The sequence below is a fragment of the Diadema setosum genome, chromosome 12 (genome assembly GCF_964275005.1).
Source record: "Diadema setosum chromosome 12, eeDiaSeto1, whole genome shotgun sequence".
Taxonomy (NCBI): domain Eukaryota; kingdom Metazoa; phylum Echinodermata; class Echinoidea; order Diadematoida; family Diadematidae; genus Diadema; species Diadema setosum.
The window spans coordinates 29,261,528-29,276,839 of NC_092696.1; the positions used below are offsets into that span (position 1 = coordinate 29,261,528).

Genomic DNA, 15,312 nt, shown 5'->3' on the forward strand with positions numbered 1-15,312 from the left:
GCATTGTGACGTAACTATGGGATGCGCGGATGCTCCAGACCGCTTGACAATGTGTTGCCGATAGTGATACGCGATCTTTCACCATGGAGACGGTACTGTGAGCTGCGTGCATTTTTTCGAATCAAACAGGTTAGTGAGAAGAGTCGTCTTGCCGGGATCGGTCATGTTTGCAAAAGCATGCCCGATTCTGAAACGATTCTTTCCTACCCTTTTCACCTTCCGCTCCCCGGCAACTGATGAAGAGAGCGGTGTTTTGGGACTAACCTGTTTTTCAATTTCAGTTTTTTTGGCTAACTCCTGTCGGGGTGTCGTCATTATTTTTGGCCAATGTTTTGGTATTTCATATATATATATATATATATGGTAGGGTGTTTTCTGATACAACTGGCCTACACATATGCATAAAAAGTGAAATATTGAACTTTTTTTTTTAAATCACTACTCCCAAAGGTAACAGGACCTTTAATTCTTGTTTCCCCCACTGACTCTGTCATAATAGATTAACATATCCTCCTCGGCATTCTCTGTTCATACTTCGTATTTCTGTAATTGCATGTAACATGTGCCTCACTCGCGATTTCTTCTATTTCCTGGACCTTCTTTGTCATTGTTTGTGCATATTTTGTATGTCTGCTATTGTACACTGTAATATATATTTCGACTTATATATCTCGCTCGGGTGATCACGCAACCCTCGAGGTCTTGTGCCGCGGACTTTGTTTTCTTTTTAGTCTCTTTGTATTCCTTTTGTTTTGCTAGACGTTTATATTTCCCCAATTCATATATTGACATTCCTTTCTGCAAATATCAAGTAAGAATTATTCTCTTATCAGCATCTGGGAATCTACATCCTATAATCAATGATTCTGTAGAGATTTTTCATAATCATTTCCCATGTTTAATTGTCTTAAATGTTGTATTTGACAATCCTACCATGTGTCATTTTTTCTATGTCTGTAGATTATTTGTAGAAATGTCGAATATGGAACAATAAAAACAAACAAACAAAATGCGTATATTTGGGCTCATTCAAACTTCATCATTTCAACCATAACCTATGTACGGGTAAGCTGTACCTGTTTATTGTACCTCGAGAACAGAGTTCGGAGGACACTATGGATTTGGCCTCGCTGCGCCCCGTCCGCCGCGTCCGCGTCCGCCGCGTCCGCGTCCGCCGCAGAGATTTTCTTGTGAGCGCTCTGCTGGCTGCAGTTCTTCTTCGATCATCTTCAAATTTGGTATGAAGGTGTATTGTGGTAGACGAAGAAGCCTATTGTTTTTGGTGATGGCGCCCTCGCTTGTTCCGTCTTTATACATGAAAAGGTAAATTTAACATGGTCTGCTTGTGTGTGCGACGCTGGCCTTGTTTCTTGACCGATTTTTTTTTTTCTCCAAATTTGGTATGTAAATATCGCTATACACCGCTACCTATTGATGATGCTGCCCTCACTGTTCCACCTTTTACAGGGTCAAAGGTCACCCTGATCACGTCGAAATTTGCAGAAGTGCTTATTTATGCAATAACTTGATTGTTTCTCAATGGATTTTACTCAGACATGCTAAAGAGGTGTATGGGGGTGGGGGGTGTCATTCTACATGAATGTCAAAATAGTTTGTGGTCACGGCGCCCTCAGTGTTCTGACTTGGAGGCCATGTTACATTTCTTGTATATGCTCTATAGGGCTCACACCCATAAATATTTCCCCATAGGGATGTGTGTTAAAAATCAAATTTCAAAAAATTCTGTAAAACAACTGGGAGAAATGAGGTGTTTCAGCTTCACTAACCTGGATAAGTTAGATATACCCTTTCATCCATCAAATTCTCAGGGTGGATAATTCAGTTCAAATTCTGTCCAGGGGTCCGCAAAGCCAGACTACGAGTTCTTATCACTCAAAAAATCACCCATTTTCCGTACACGTACCCAATGAAATATAGTCCCCTCAAATTCCACCAGAAAAGCTTTCATCTTCCAACCAAAATGTAATTTGTAGAGGAATTCATACTCAATATCTACAGCTATTCAGTTTTTTGCCAAACTACATCATTGATTTTTAATCAATTTTTTTCTTCATTTATTTTGGTATCTTTGGTACGAATTTGTGAAGGGGCCTGGGGCATTCTCTTGTATTTACGGGTGTGAGCCCTATAAGCCACATTTCTTGTCGGATTTTATTCAAACTTGCTATGGAGGTTTGTGGGGAGTTATTCTAAGTACCAGAAGTTTTCATTGCCAGCGCTCTCATGGTCCAAACTTTTATAGGATGACATGCCATATTCCTTGTAAGTGCTTTATATACTAGCCTCATTTCTCGTCAGATTTTATTGTATCCTGCGACAGTTGCCATATCATACAACATTCTGTGCCCGTCTTGTAAAGAATTGCGATTGAATTCAAATCAATCACAACATTACGATTAAATGCAAATCCATCCTATAAAAAAAGTTATGATTAAAATCAAGACGGAGCACTGCAATCAATCAATCACAGGTTGCGATTAATTGCAGCTTTCAAGAGATTTGTGATTGATTGATTTCTATCACAAGCTTTATAAGACGGGGCCCTGGCCCAAAAAGTAATCCAGATGGGAGTATGGGAGACTGGTTCGGGGGATACATGTGCTCGATTGCGAGTGCTCTAGTTATTCTTGTGTAGTTGAAAGTTGACATTTTGCTCGTTAGACGACTTCATTATCAAGATTGCTGGATTCGGGGATATTTCTGGCATTTTTCAGTTTGACTTCTGGGGCCCCATTGCATAAAAGTTACAATTATGGTAACTTTGCCTTCCAATGGTAACTACCATGGCAACAATACTCAACAGCCAATCAAAATCAAGAATTCCATGGAAGTTACCATTGGATGGCAAAGTTACCATAATTGTAACTTTTATGCAACGGGCCCCAGGCTTCTTAAGGGTATATGATACATAAAGAATAGTGTAACATCTGTGAAAGTCTTAAGGGAGAATCCAGTCAAGATGATTATGTTAGTGTGATAAGAAAAGAATAGAATCTTACGAGTTTAACGGTAAAGATTTGACTGAAATCTGATGAAATTTCATATTAAAGGAAGTTATGACATTTTGAAGTTTTGCTGATTTCTGCAAAACAGCTCTTGTACTGTGGATATGATTATGCAAATGAGCTAACCATGTCATACCCTAACAATTTCCCGTTGATAGTGTAAAAAGAAAATGATGAAAATTCAATATTTCTGTCATATTTTCGTTATAACGAAGTCTTTTTCGCGCGCCACTGACAAAGAAAAACAAAAGAAATGTTCTCCGTTATAACGAAATGCAGATCGCTTTCGAACATATATGTATAGCGGAAAAGCATTATAAAGCGTCTCTGGACGAACGCTTCAGATCACTGCCTGCATGGACGATTTGAACGCTTCAGATCACTGTGTGTTCGCTCCGTGTGTCACGCACAGTTTCCAAGGGGAACTTGCGTTATTGTAACACAGTACAAATGTAATCTGAAATCAAATAAGGTTGGTTTTATTGTTCCGGAGGTTCTTTATTACTAAACATACAGATTCTGATACAAATGAAATGTCCGTTAGTTCAGAAATGAAATGGGTTTTGATATTACGAACATTTTGGCGTTATTCCCAAGGTTCGTTATTAATAAGGTTCGTTAATCCGACAATGAAATATGGTTCGTATTACGACAGTTCGTTATTCCGAAAATGATAGGAATGTCAAACGTTCGTTATTCGGAACATCAAAAAAAAAGTTTCGTTAATCCAAAAGTGAAAAAGTAGAGTCCACTAACAAAACTTAAATAAGATAACCGGACATTCGAAATAACTAAAATTTCTCATCATTTTAATCTACAGACCTTCGGAATAACAAACCTTATTTCATTTTCGGATAAAAAAAAAAAAAAAAAAAACCTTCGGAACAACGAACACTTGGAATAGTGAAACTTTCTCATTTGTTTAATTTGCAAACCTTCGGAATGACGAACCTCATTTCATTTTCCGATCAACAAACCTTCGGAAAACGAACGATATGTATTAACATCTAAATTATGAACTTACAGAGTAACGAATCTTCGGAAGAGTGACGCTTCAAATGAACAAATCCCGGGAATGACGGAACTTCGGAATAAGGAGCCTTCGGAGTAACGAACTTTAGTGAGAAACGAAACTTTGGAATAGCGAACTGTAACCGTTTCCTTGACTGTCATTTTCTATACATGTGTGACAATTACAAAGAACTTTAACTTTTAAATGTAATATTCAAACGAAATTAGAAAGGCACCATCTCATTTCACATAGCTTTCCAGTGTATAATGAGTGTTCAACAAACAGATTATGATAATATGCGTGTTTCCTTGTTTTCGTTATTTATTGTATTTGTTCGGTTATAGGGAAATTTCGTCATAACGAAGGAAAACTGCCGGTCCCGAGCAAGTCATTATAACCCGGGGAGTGCACTGTACACTGTTGACCCCGTAATGGTGTACTCTATCTTATCAAACTAACTTACATCTGACTGCTTTTCCCCTTTAAGGAAAATGGGACGATCAGTGGGACTGCGCAATCCAGACAATCTGATGCCGCTCCGACATGACGCTGCTTGACGTAATATATCGTGCATGTCACACTGTTACGACGGAAATACGAATATGATAGTACATGTACGACCAAAAATCCAGGACTGAGACTAACAAGCGGTCTGGACGCTGTCCAAGTTGTGAGTCAGTTAAAGCGCGCTCATTTCCTAGCTGAGTTTCCGAAACATTGGGGGTGACGAACTCTTGTGACGTTATTAATACTGAGTAGGGACGATGAAAGAGAGCGTGATACAACGGGAAAAAGTTCTTGACGGGTAGAAATAGAATATGGCGCATCACCAAAATATATCGCCCCTGCACATTTTGAGAGTCTTGTTTGTATTAACATTCTGTTATGATCTTGAAAATAGGTAGAGGTGTTTTTTTTGTGTGTGTGTGTGTGTGTGTGTGTGTGTGTGTGTGTGTATGATTAGCTATGATGACTAGATACTTCTACAAAATCAAGAGCGTTTACCTGACGCTGATGTTAACAAAAATGTAAACGGTCGCTGAAAGGAGATTAGAGTAAAGGCTGTAAATCACATTGTTCTCGGGAAAACATGGCGAATCTGTTTCCATGTTCAAGTGTAGTAAAATAATAAATAAAAAGATTAAGTAAAGCGGATGATTTTTATGAAAACATTACAACACAAGAAACGAAGCAAAGCCTGGGATTTTGATATCCTTTGTGGTTTCGCGAAAGTGATTTTCAGGTTTAGTCGGTCACACGTTTTCTCCGAATTAGTAGAGGAAGAGACACAACTGAACCATGTCTGTTTAAAGGATCTTCAGTTTCTTCTTCTAGAAATTAAATTCGATATAAAAATCAACAACAACTTCTCGTGGACGTAGACTTCTCAGGGAAATATCTCGCAGTTGCATGAAGTGTCACGATCATCATTACCAAATTTTCGATATAAAAATTAATATCTACCGGAAAGTCGTCGGTCGAGGGCACCGTTTCCTGATCTGAGCACACCATTTGTTTTTCGGAACTGGCACGACTGTTTTGTAAGAACATTTGACACTGTTTGAAACTCCATACTTCCGTATCTTATTTACAATGCTATGAGTACTTTAACGGTTTTGTGAAGTTGATTCTACTAAAGTAAACGAGAAATAAGTGGATTTTCGCTTACAGAGGAAACATTTTCTCGACAACTTGGTTATTTATGCTGGTGGAATTCTCTTTTCGGTGTAACTTTACCATTGTGAAAGGGAAAACTGTACACGTATACTTCCAAGCTTTGTCTTCGAAGATTTTGTAACATCCTGTGCTAATAGCATTCCCATCCACTAATGGTGTCCGCATTTCCGTGTCATGGAAATGCTACCAATCCTCTTATGTGGGGGCGCTGCGCTGTGGCATAGTGGATAAGACTCCCGACTCCCTTTCCGAGGACCCGAGTACGAATCCCCTCCAGTGCTTACGTCTTTGGACAAAATGTTTTTACCCACTATGTCCCTCTCGACACAGGTGTATAAATGGGTACGTGGCAACGCCAGGGTATAATAATAGCAGGGTCCTCTGGTAGATCATCAAAACGATTTTTTTTTTTTTTACTGGTTGTACAAACTTTTATAATTATATACTAGTAATATATATATATATATATATATATATATATATATATACAGATGAAATTCTGTAATATAAATCTCTTCGATGAGTCATCTATTTCACAATTCTTGTACATCAGCCATATTTCTACACAGGCAGAGAAAAGAAAAAACCCCAGCAACACAGGCAACTATTATTTTAATGACAATTTCACACAAAATTAGAAACACATGGGGGAAAGGAATTTCAGTTGCTCTTGCTATTAAGCGAATGAGTCATTGTCACTAAATGCGAATTAGACGTCGTGGTGGTCTATAAATTGTATACTATAAATTCAAAAAAGCAGAGGTATTTTAATAGGCTTTCAAACCAATTAAAATCATACAAGATGGCTGTAGGTAAAGTGCTACAACTTCCCAACAATAGAACGTAAGGGATGTTATTTCTTCTACGTGCAAACGTTGTTAATACGTGTATTCTTATTCAGTCAAAAAAAAAGGAGTCATATGGCCATGACATAAATCACTTAATCAAGTTTGCATTTGTGACGATGACCAATAGTCGCTGTACTTTGAAAACGTGTAGAAGTGTAAAATTCAATGTTCGAAGAAATTCAAGAAATGGAAAACCTTGACCCTATCTCCCAGTTTCCTTCATATACCACCCCCCCCCCCCCTCCCCAACATATCCTACCGAAGCAAACACGTGCTTCTCCATTTCAGCGGGCAGCCGACATGAAGTGCGCAGTAATATCTGCGCAAAATGGTACTGCGCATAAAGTTTAACAGACGACCATAACAAGTGTTGGCGCAGAAGTAGTATCCGCACGCAACTTATTCGCGGGAACGGATCTTGTCACTTCCGCGCACGACCAAACAAACAACAACATCGAACCAGTAAACAGAAAACGACTGAAAAAAAAATGCGATCTATGAGTCACAGGAAGAGTGTACACTGTGAGCCAATACCCAATTCTCCATGCCCTCGCTTACACTGCTCAGATGATACACACACAAAACGAGACATGTCATATAAAAATATCATTGACTGTTTCGGAATAAAATGTCATATCACGTGACCGGGAAAGATAATTATACATTGTACTTGCTTTTGTTGCTAGTGTTCTTGATTCAAGAACACTTGAGAATGGGCGAATCTCTCCAAAATTTGTTGGCCGAAATAAATTGTTGGTAGTAACAGCTGAACTTGGTTTCTGTTATATACTAGTATACATGTATATACAGTGATACACATGTATACATACATGTACATCATTCTTCATATCCAACTTCCTAAAATCCTTCCTTAACTACTCCTCACTTCACAAAAGAAACGCATTACAGAACCATCATTGTTTAATAGAAATCAAGTCTTTTTAATTTAAATCCCTTCTCAATTTCAGTCGACTGCAATTTATACAAGTAGCGGTGCGCATGTTTCCCCTGTGCTGTGGCTACCAGGCTTAAGTCTTGAAAACATGTCAGAGTATTTTCACTCACATCTACGCTCTATTCTATGATGCACAAACTTTCCTTTAAAAAAAATGTGAAGCTATACCGAAAAAACAAAAAAAAAAAAACAAAATCCATTAAGGTCAATCATTTTATCAATAACACATCAACGTTTGCAAGGAAGGGAAGGAAGCAACTTTGTGAAGGCAAAACAGATAGAAATCCTTTCCATTTTCAAAATTAACAGCGATAAAAACAGGAACCATAATGAGTACAAACAACTACAAAATTTAGTTGTATCAAAATTTGAGTACATAGTATGCACCAATATCCCATGCAATATCATACCTGCTACTGCCCTTTAGCTACTGAACACCGTGCACTATACAGTTATGGAGGCAAAGTAGTCCATGAAAGTTACACGTGCATACTTGCTGGTAATTCGTCCTTCCTAAAAATCGACGCTTAAGAACTGTACAATGATGTAAAGATTATCATGTAGAAACTCGCCAAATAGTTTTCAGCCATGCTTACAGGTACACTTTGTTGAAGTAACTTATTTACAAGCAGCCTCTACAATTCCTTGGCAATATATAAATGATGACATCAGATATTTCAAGGGAAAACCAATAAACAATGCGTGGAACTCTTCTACGAAAACCGTTTTTTTCTGAAATGGTTTTGCTCTACAAATGTAATTGTACTAAATCATTGAAATTATTGGTTGACTTCTTATAATATGGTATGACGGGCAAGTGTCAGTGTTCTTCTACCCACAATTACCGGGACATCGTCTGTAAATGAAAAAAAAATAAATAAAGAAGAAAGTGCACAATCACACATTGACAGGTTATCAGCGTGGAATCAAAGGCTGTACACTAAGTAAACGTATTTACACAATATTCACTGTATGAAAGATCTTAGTATTGTTTTACAAAATGTATCCAGGAAAAGGAACTTAAATTGTCTAAAATCACCTCTACTTCCTTGCAAATATCGTCATGGTTACAGTTCATCTTCTAACCTCTAGACCCACAAGTGATGAAAGGGTAACGGAAGAACAACAACATTCATAGCAACAACACCAGAAGGCAAAACCATAGTACAGTTCGCTCTGTTTATTGCAACAGCCGGTAGAGGGCGTGACATGCGGCGAGGAGCACAGTAACCATGGAGACGGTCGTCATGGATGCACCGTTGCAGTCGTTGCCGTTACAACAGATGGTACAACCGACTTCGCTATCTTCGCACCTGTTAATCCCCTCCTGGACAACGCACTCGGCTTGGGTCAAGCAACCTCGGTTGACCGCTATTTTGTAGTTGTTGTTGTTGTTGTTGTTGTTGTTGTTAGAAAAAAGAAAAAGAAATTAAATAGTAAAAAAAAAAAAATCTCCTGCGCAAGGCTTATGTGTAACCAAGGCAAGTTCCCAAGGATTACTCTTCTTCTGAAAGACCTACACTGGCTTCCGATTAGTAAACGAATATTGGTGAAGATTTTGTTGATTGTACATGAGTCACTCATCCATCAAGCCCCCAGTTAATCTGAATTATTAGTACTTAAATCTCATAGACATACCTAGTACGCATAATTTGCGCAGTTTTAAGGACACACTCTTCTCTTACAAATTTAAACACGTAAGCCAAAGTAACATTGGGAGAGAGAGAGAGAGAGAGCAAGTTTGCCTGTGCAGCTCCCAAACTCTGGATAATGATCTACCATTAGAAGTCAGGAAATCCCCAACTGTATAACAGTCTTTAAATCACGACTCAAAACACATCTTTTCATATAACTGTTCATTCAAATTCATGATTTTCTTCCGTCGAGATGTTTTCATTGCAGCTGATTGACAAATTGCCCTACGTCGATGTAGGGCAATTTGTCAATCAGTTGCAATGAAAACATCTCAACGGAAGAAAATCATGAATTTGAATAACAAAGCAGTACCCGCTGCATGCTATAAGGATTAGAACCAACACTTGCTTTCGGGCGAAAGCTCGGTGGTCTACTGGAGATGACGCCTGTCCGGTGATCAGGAGGTCGTAGGTTCAAATCCTGCTCGAGTATGTACGCCCATGATTATTTATCATGGCTACTACTAAGACACTGATCAATTCAGTGCTTATTTACGTCGATGTAGGGCAATTTGTCAATCAGTTGCAATAACTGTTCATTATCATCAAGCCCATCAGAAGCTTTTCCAGCGCAGAAGACTATAATTATGTCCATAGGTTTTGCGCTTAAAAATTGATAAATTGATTGACTGATAAATAACAGACAGATGGACAGAAAGACAGTCAGGCGGACAGAAAAAAAAAAGACAACAGAAAAATCAATTCAACGTCGTTCTTTTTCTTTTAAAGAATAATTATGCTATGATAACACATAAATTGCAGATGCATTACATTGATGCAGACACACTGCAGACAATAACAAGTAAATAGGAATTGATGAATAAAGTGCTATGCACACAAAAACCATCAAATTAAATTCAATTTTCATGTCAGTTTAGAGTCTCTTTCCTATCGAGAAATAAATGCCTTCCCCCAAAACAGTAGCTTCGTTTATAAGTGTATAGAAATGAGGCACACTCGAAGGTACCACGATCCTCACGTAATATCGAAAAAAAGATACTAATAAAAATACTTTAATTGCTATTATATATTAAAAAAAAAAATAGTTTATTCGCTTTACAAATAAACTTCAGTTGTACCCAATAGCTATCCATTCGACTGCGGATATGAGCAGTAGAAAATTACGGGGTAGATTACTACCCTACAGGTCTAACTCGCAAAAAAGAAAAGAAAAAAAAAAGAACAGCGAGGCAAATCATTTGATCCAAGTCGTAAACGTCTTCAAATTGAACTTGGCAGTTCGTCGGTGGAAGCCAAGAATTTGGTGTTTTTGGTTTTGTTTGGAAGACACACTTACTTCACAAGTCAATGGCATCATAGCATCATTGCACTGCGATGTGTCAAAGTGTGTGGCAGACTACTACTCATTTATAGGAAGTGACTTTTCGATTATCGGCTTCCTCGTACCGACGTTTGGGCATGCAATGGCATGTCACGAGTCTGACACCCACGAGACATACAGCCCACAAGCTCAGTATCAACTCAAATAAGCCCATGAGCTATATAATTATGGTCCATTAGCTCGACACTAGGAAAATACGGCCGATGAGATTGACTCTATAGGCAAACAAGTCCGCAAGATCGACAATTCATCACGGGGCTTAGGCCGTACTGCACGGGGTGAAAGCTCGTGGGCCCTTTTTGCCTAGTATCGGACTCGTGGGCCTTATTTGCGAAGTGTCAAGCTTATGGGCTGAATTTCTCGTTTCCCATATGATGTCTCATGGACCATTGGATGCCGAGCTCGTGGTCCAGTGTGAGGACATTTTTAGAGAGACGGTCTTTCCATTTTCCAATATCGAGTTCGTGGGCCGTATGACTCGTGGGTGTTGGTTTCGCTGAATAACCCCGGCCAGACCAGTGTGTATCATGACATCTAGAGAGACTGCCTTTCCATTTTGTTTCTCTTTAAAACTTACTGCCATCTACCGCAATCTCCTTGCTGCATCGGTTTTCGTTCGCCCCTCCGATGTTCAGAATAGAGGTCGGACACGTTTCGCTGTTAAACAGGAAAGATGTGGCACTGCGACAATCGTTGCAGACATAGCAGTCCAGGGCAGACACTGCGTGAAATATATAGAGAGGAGAAATATAATAAATATGTATAATTCATACATAAACTTGAAACCTGAAACATTATATATGTACATATATATATATATATATATATATGTATATACATATACATGTATATACATACATGTATATAAAGTTTGTTTGCAAAAACCGATAAGTCCATTTTTGAACATTTTTAAGTACGGTTTCTGTCATTAAGTACAACATAATACCTTTTAAATGATACATTGGTCACCAAAGGCACATTTTTGAAGTTATGGTCAAAAGAAGCAAAATTTTTCTTATTATTCTCTTTATTTTTCTTGACCTTTCATCGGAAATATCTCAATTTGGCAAATAAGGACTTATCGGATTTTGCGAACAAACTCTTCATATCATGTTAATGAAGAAGTACTACATTGAACCAAAAAGATTAGTAAGTAAACATGCTGTACACATCAATTTCGTTTGGGTGCTAGTTTTATGGTATTTTCTAACGGGGGGGGGGGGGGGGGACTTCAAGTGTGCCTAACAAGAAATAATTATTCATGCACTGACAAAGCAACGCAACCAAGTCCATTGCATAACCCCTTGAAACCGCGCAATAAGTTACAGTAATTTGTGCTCTGAAGACAAATTAATCTCTTACAGGGAACATGGTCTATACCCAGATATAAATATCCAAATACATAGCAGGGAAAAGCGTTGTACAGACGTTGTAGTGGTAACTATATTGGAACATACAAGTTAGGGTGCCTGCGAGGTGCAGATTACAGAGGCGACGTGCAAAACTTCTTAATGGTATTCATTTTATTGTTGTTGTTGTTGTCGTTATTATTACTGCTGCTGCTGAAGTTGTTGCTGTTCATGTTTCTTTCCCAACAACATAAACGCCGACAATGAAAACAAGCTTTTGCCGGAAATACAAACGCAGTGTCGAGGCACACTATAGATTGAAGCTACCATCGTGCCTTCCCGTGATGTCACACAAAAGCTATATTTTGTTTTGTTCTCATGAAAATCTTAATCATTTATGCATTTACACTCTATACACTGAAAAAGAACGCGTGCAGAGTAAGCTACCATAATACAATGTATATCACGCTGCGTACACAATGAAAGCTTCTTTGCGACTGGCACTGTGTTGTCAAGATTTTACTACACAGCCACTGCTTAAAGAGCAAGTGTGCCCATAACGCATGGGGATTGAAAGAATGTTATTAACAGGTCAGTGAAGCTTGAATTAAATCGGAAAATCCGTCAAAAAAATATCAATTTTTAACTTTTCACTACCGCCATCGCAGAATGTCAACAGTTCACGACGAACATAGGTCATCAGTTAAGCTTGAGTTAAAGGGATGGTACAGTTTCGGTTGAGATGGGGTTTGAGGTTTCCAAAATTTGATTAATGATACGTATTCTACATATTCAGATAATGAGAATCCTCTTATCAGATATAGAAGAGTATACATAATAGAGGAATTAAAGGCTAATTTGATGAAAAATGGTTTTGAAATGGCTAAGATACGTAAAACAAAGTAATCCTCATTATTTTTAGATATGCTAGCCATTTGAAAACCGATTCTGGCAAATAAACTTTGAATTCCTCATAATTGTATGTTTTTTAATATTTATAATTCTAACATTTTTTAACACTACCGGTAATTATTTATATTCTTTCTTCGGCGATCCCTCGCATTTATCCCCAAGTTGAATTATCCATCGGGTTTATGCCAGGTTTAAGTGTGTGGGTGTGTGTCACACACAAACACACTGCTATAGCTTCTGACCATCCGAGCATTGAGAAAATATGACAGATAAATCCTCTCTACCAAGCTGTGTTACCTCATGTTATTGAGAAATTCAAAAAAAAAAAAAACACCAAAAAACAAAATCAAAAACAAAACAAAACAATACTTAAAATTTATATTTATTTATTATAAAAATTGTATTTAAATCATTATTGTTTGTTTTTCATTGCATACACGGAACTGCCCCACAGTACAGTGTATAATGTTAATTTGCCGACATTTTATAATCCTCCCAGATGTTTAAGGTCATCCGATTGTAGATTGCTTGTTGTTCCAAAAACGAAGAAATCATGGGGGATCGGTCATTTGCACAGGCTAGACCTTACCTGTGGAATCAGTTGCCTCAAGTTATCCGTTACATTTCGAATGTTGACTCCATTAAAGTTGCCCTCAAGACTCATTTGTACGTAACCGTTTTCCAGAAGAATTGTTATATGTTATGATTTTTTTTTTTCATAGTATCATTACTCACCTTTTCTACTGCGCCTTGAGCACATTAGTTACGTGGAATTGGCGCATTATAAGTACCCCAGTATTATTATTATTATTATTATTATTTTTATTATTATCATTATTATTATCATCATCATTATTATTATTATTAAAAATGACTCGAATCACGAAGGGGAAGGATATTATTGCAATGTACAGGAATATCATCCCCCCCCCCCCTCTGTAAAGATACTGCTACGCTGAAGAGTGGTAAATGTGAAATCGTTCAGCTCAGCCATTACAAGTTCCATGGATAATCTGAAACAGCCTGCAAACATGTATTTGACATTTTTTAAGAGGTGAATAATGACAACATGATTCATCAATATGGAATTTTCTCCCATTTCAAAATTATACAACCGGGCAAATTTGGAAAAGGTAGGGCATTTTATTCAAAATAGCTTTGAAACATTGCATCCGTAAAAGCGGAATTATCCATGCCCGAGACATCCGAAACGCCTGGGTATTTACACACCAAGATCGCAAATATATGGGACCTCATTCCAGCTAAGCAGTCAGAGGTTACATTTAAAGGGGACTTCCGGATGATTTTCAGACTTCTGCAAATTAAACACTTACAAAGTGGTTATACAGAGTACTTGACAGAGTGTAAGAATTTATATGTGTTTGGGATAACAAGTAGGAACGTCTTAGAAATTCATGATCAACCATAAATGAACGAGAATGATGACACGAACAAAATGCATTTAGCATACGCGTGCGATGGGACAACGCAATTAATGGAGGATGTTTAGCCAGGTCCGATTGGTTTATAAAGTGACGTAAACAAGGCAAACAATAGAGAAGCTTGGTGACGTCACGGCATTGGCGGTTTCTGCACGCATGTAACTAGAATGGGTCATCCTTGAGGATATCACACTAAGCCAGTTAAGAGTTAGCTCATGGGCACATTTGTACAAATGACCTTTCTTTTTTCTCATTTGGTTAGGCACTTCACTTGTTTTCAAAGCAGCATGATGCATAAGCATGCCCACAATCTTATGGAATTCACGTTTAAACAAAGAATGAAATTACGCAGAGCGGCAGACAAAAATGGTCTGTCAATTGGCACTTCGGCAGGCATGCATTTTGATCGTTTTGTGTTGAATGCATAAATAAACTCTTTCTACCAACATTGCTAAATACCAGCCTTGCTGTCAGTACTAGTGTACTAGTATAGTAAGCGCCATTCATGAGGATTGCATGAATAATCATTACATCAGGGATGCTTATCTCAGTGAATTAAAAAACCAACGTGCCTGATTTGTACAAATAATATCATGACATTTGCTCCTGCGACATTTGCTTCCATGAAAATGAAATCGGGCTCAAAATGCAGATGCCTGGCATTTCGCACATCAAGATATAGTCACAAATGAACACAAACACACACACACACAAATTAAACATTAAAAATGGGAAAGAAATTAGGTTTGAGAATGGGCGAGATTCGGCATTTCAGACCGACGCGCGACGTTGCACTCAAACATAAAGCCCACTTGAAATATTATTATGAAACATGACATACACGTGTATAGGTCGGGATCGATTTCGAGCACTAGTAACAGGATAATTATGCATATTGATAAAGACTGGCAATTCCGATACAGATGTCTCAGATATGGACGGGTAAATCAAGGAGAGTAAAAAATATTTACGACATAAATTCTGCTGGTACATTTTCATCATCAGTCTTGCGAATATTATGTCACTGATACAAACTGAATTCGCTGCGAATGACT

General features: G+C 38.0%; 1 protein-coding gene across 1 annotated transcript in view; it reads right to left on the reverse strand.

The window, feature by feature from the left end:
* Positions 1 to 7,480: 7,480 nt before the first annotated feature.
* The window catches only part of LOC140235946 (uncharacterized), a 32,164-nt gene continuing 24,332 nt past the window's right edge, over positions 7,481 to 15,312 (reverse strand). Inside the window, exons 2-3 of the mRNA XM_072315939.1 lie at positions 11,132 to 11,275; positions 7,481 to 8,889 (exon numbers count right to left, since the gene is read on the reverse strand). Of these exons, the coding sequence (XP_072172040.1) occupies positions 8,699 to 8,889; positions 11,132 to 11,275 (335 nt within the window). The 3' untranslated portion in view covers positions 7,481 to 8,698. The remainder of the gene's footprint in view (positions 8,890 to 11,131; positions 11,276 to 15,312) is intronic.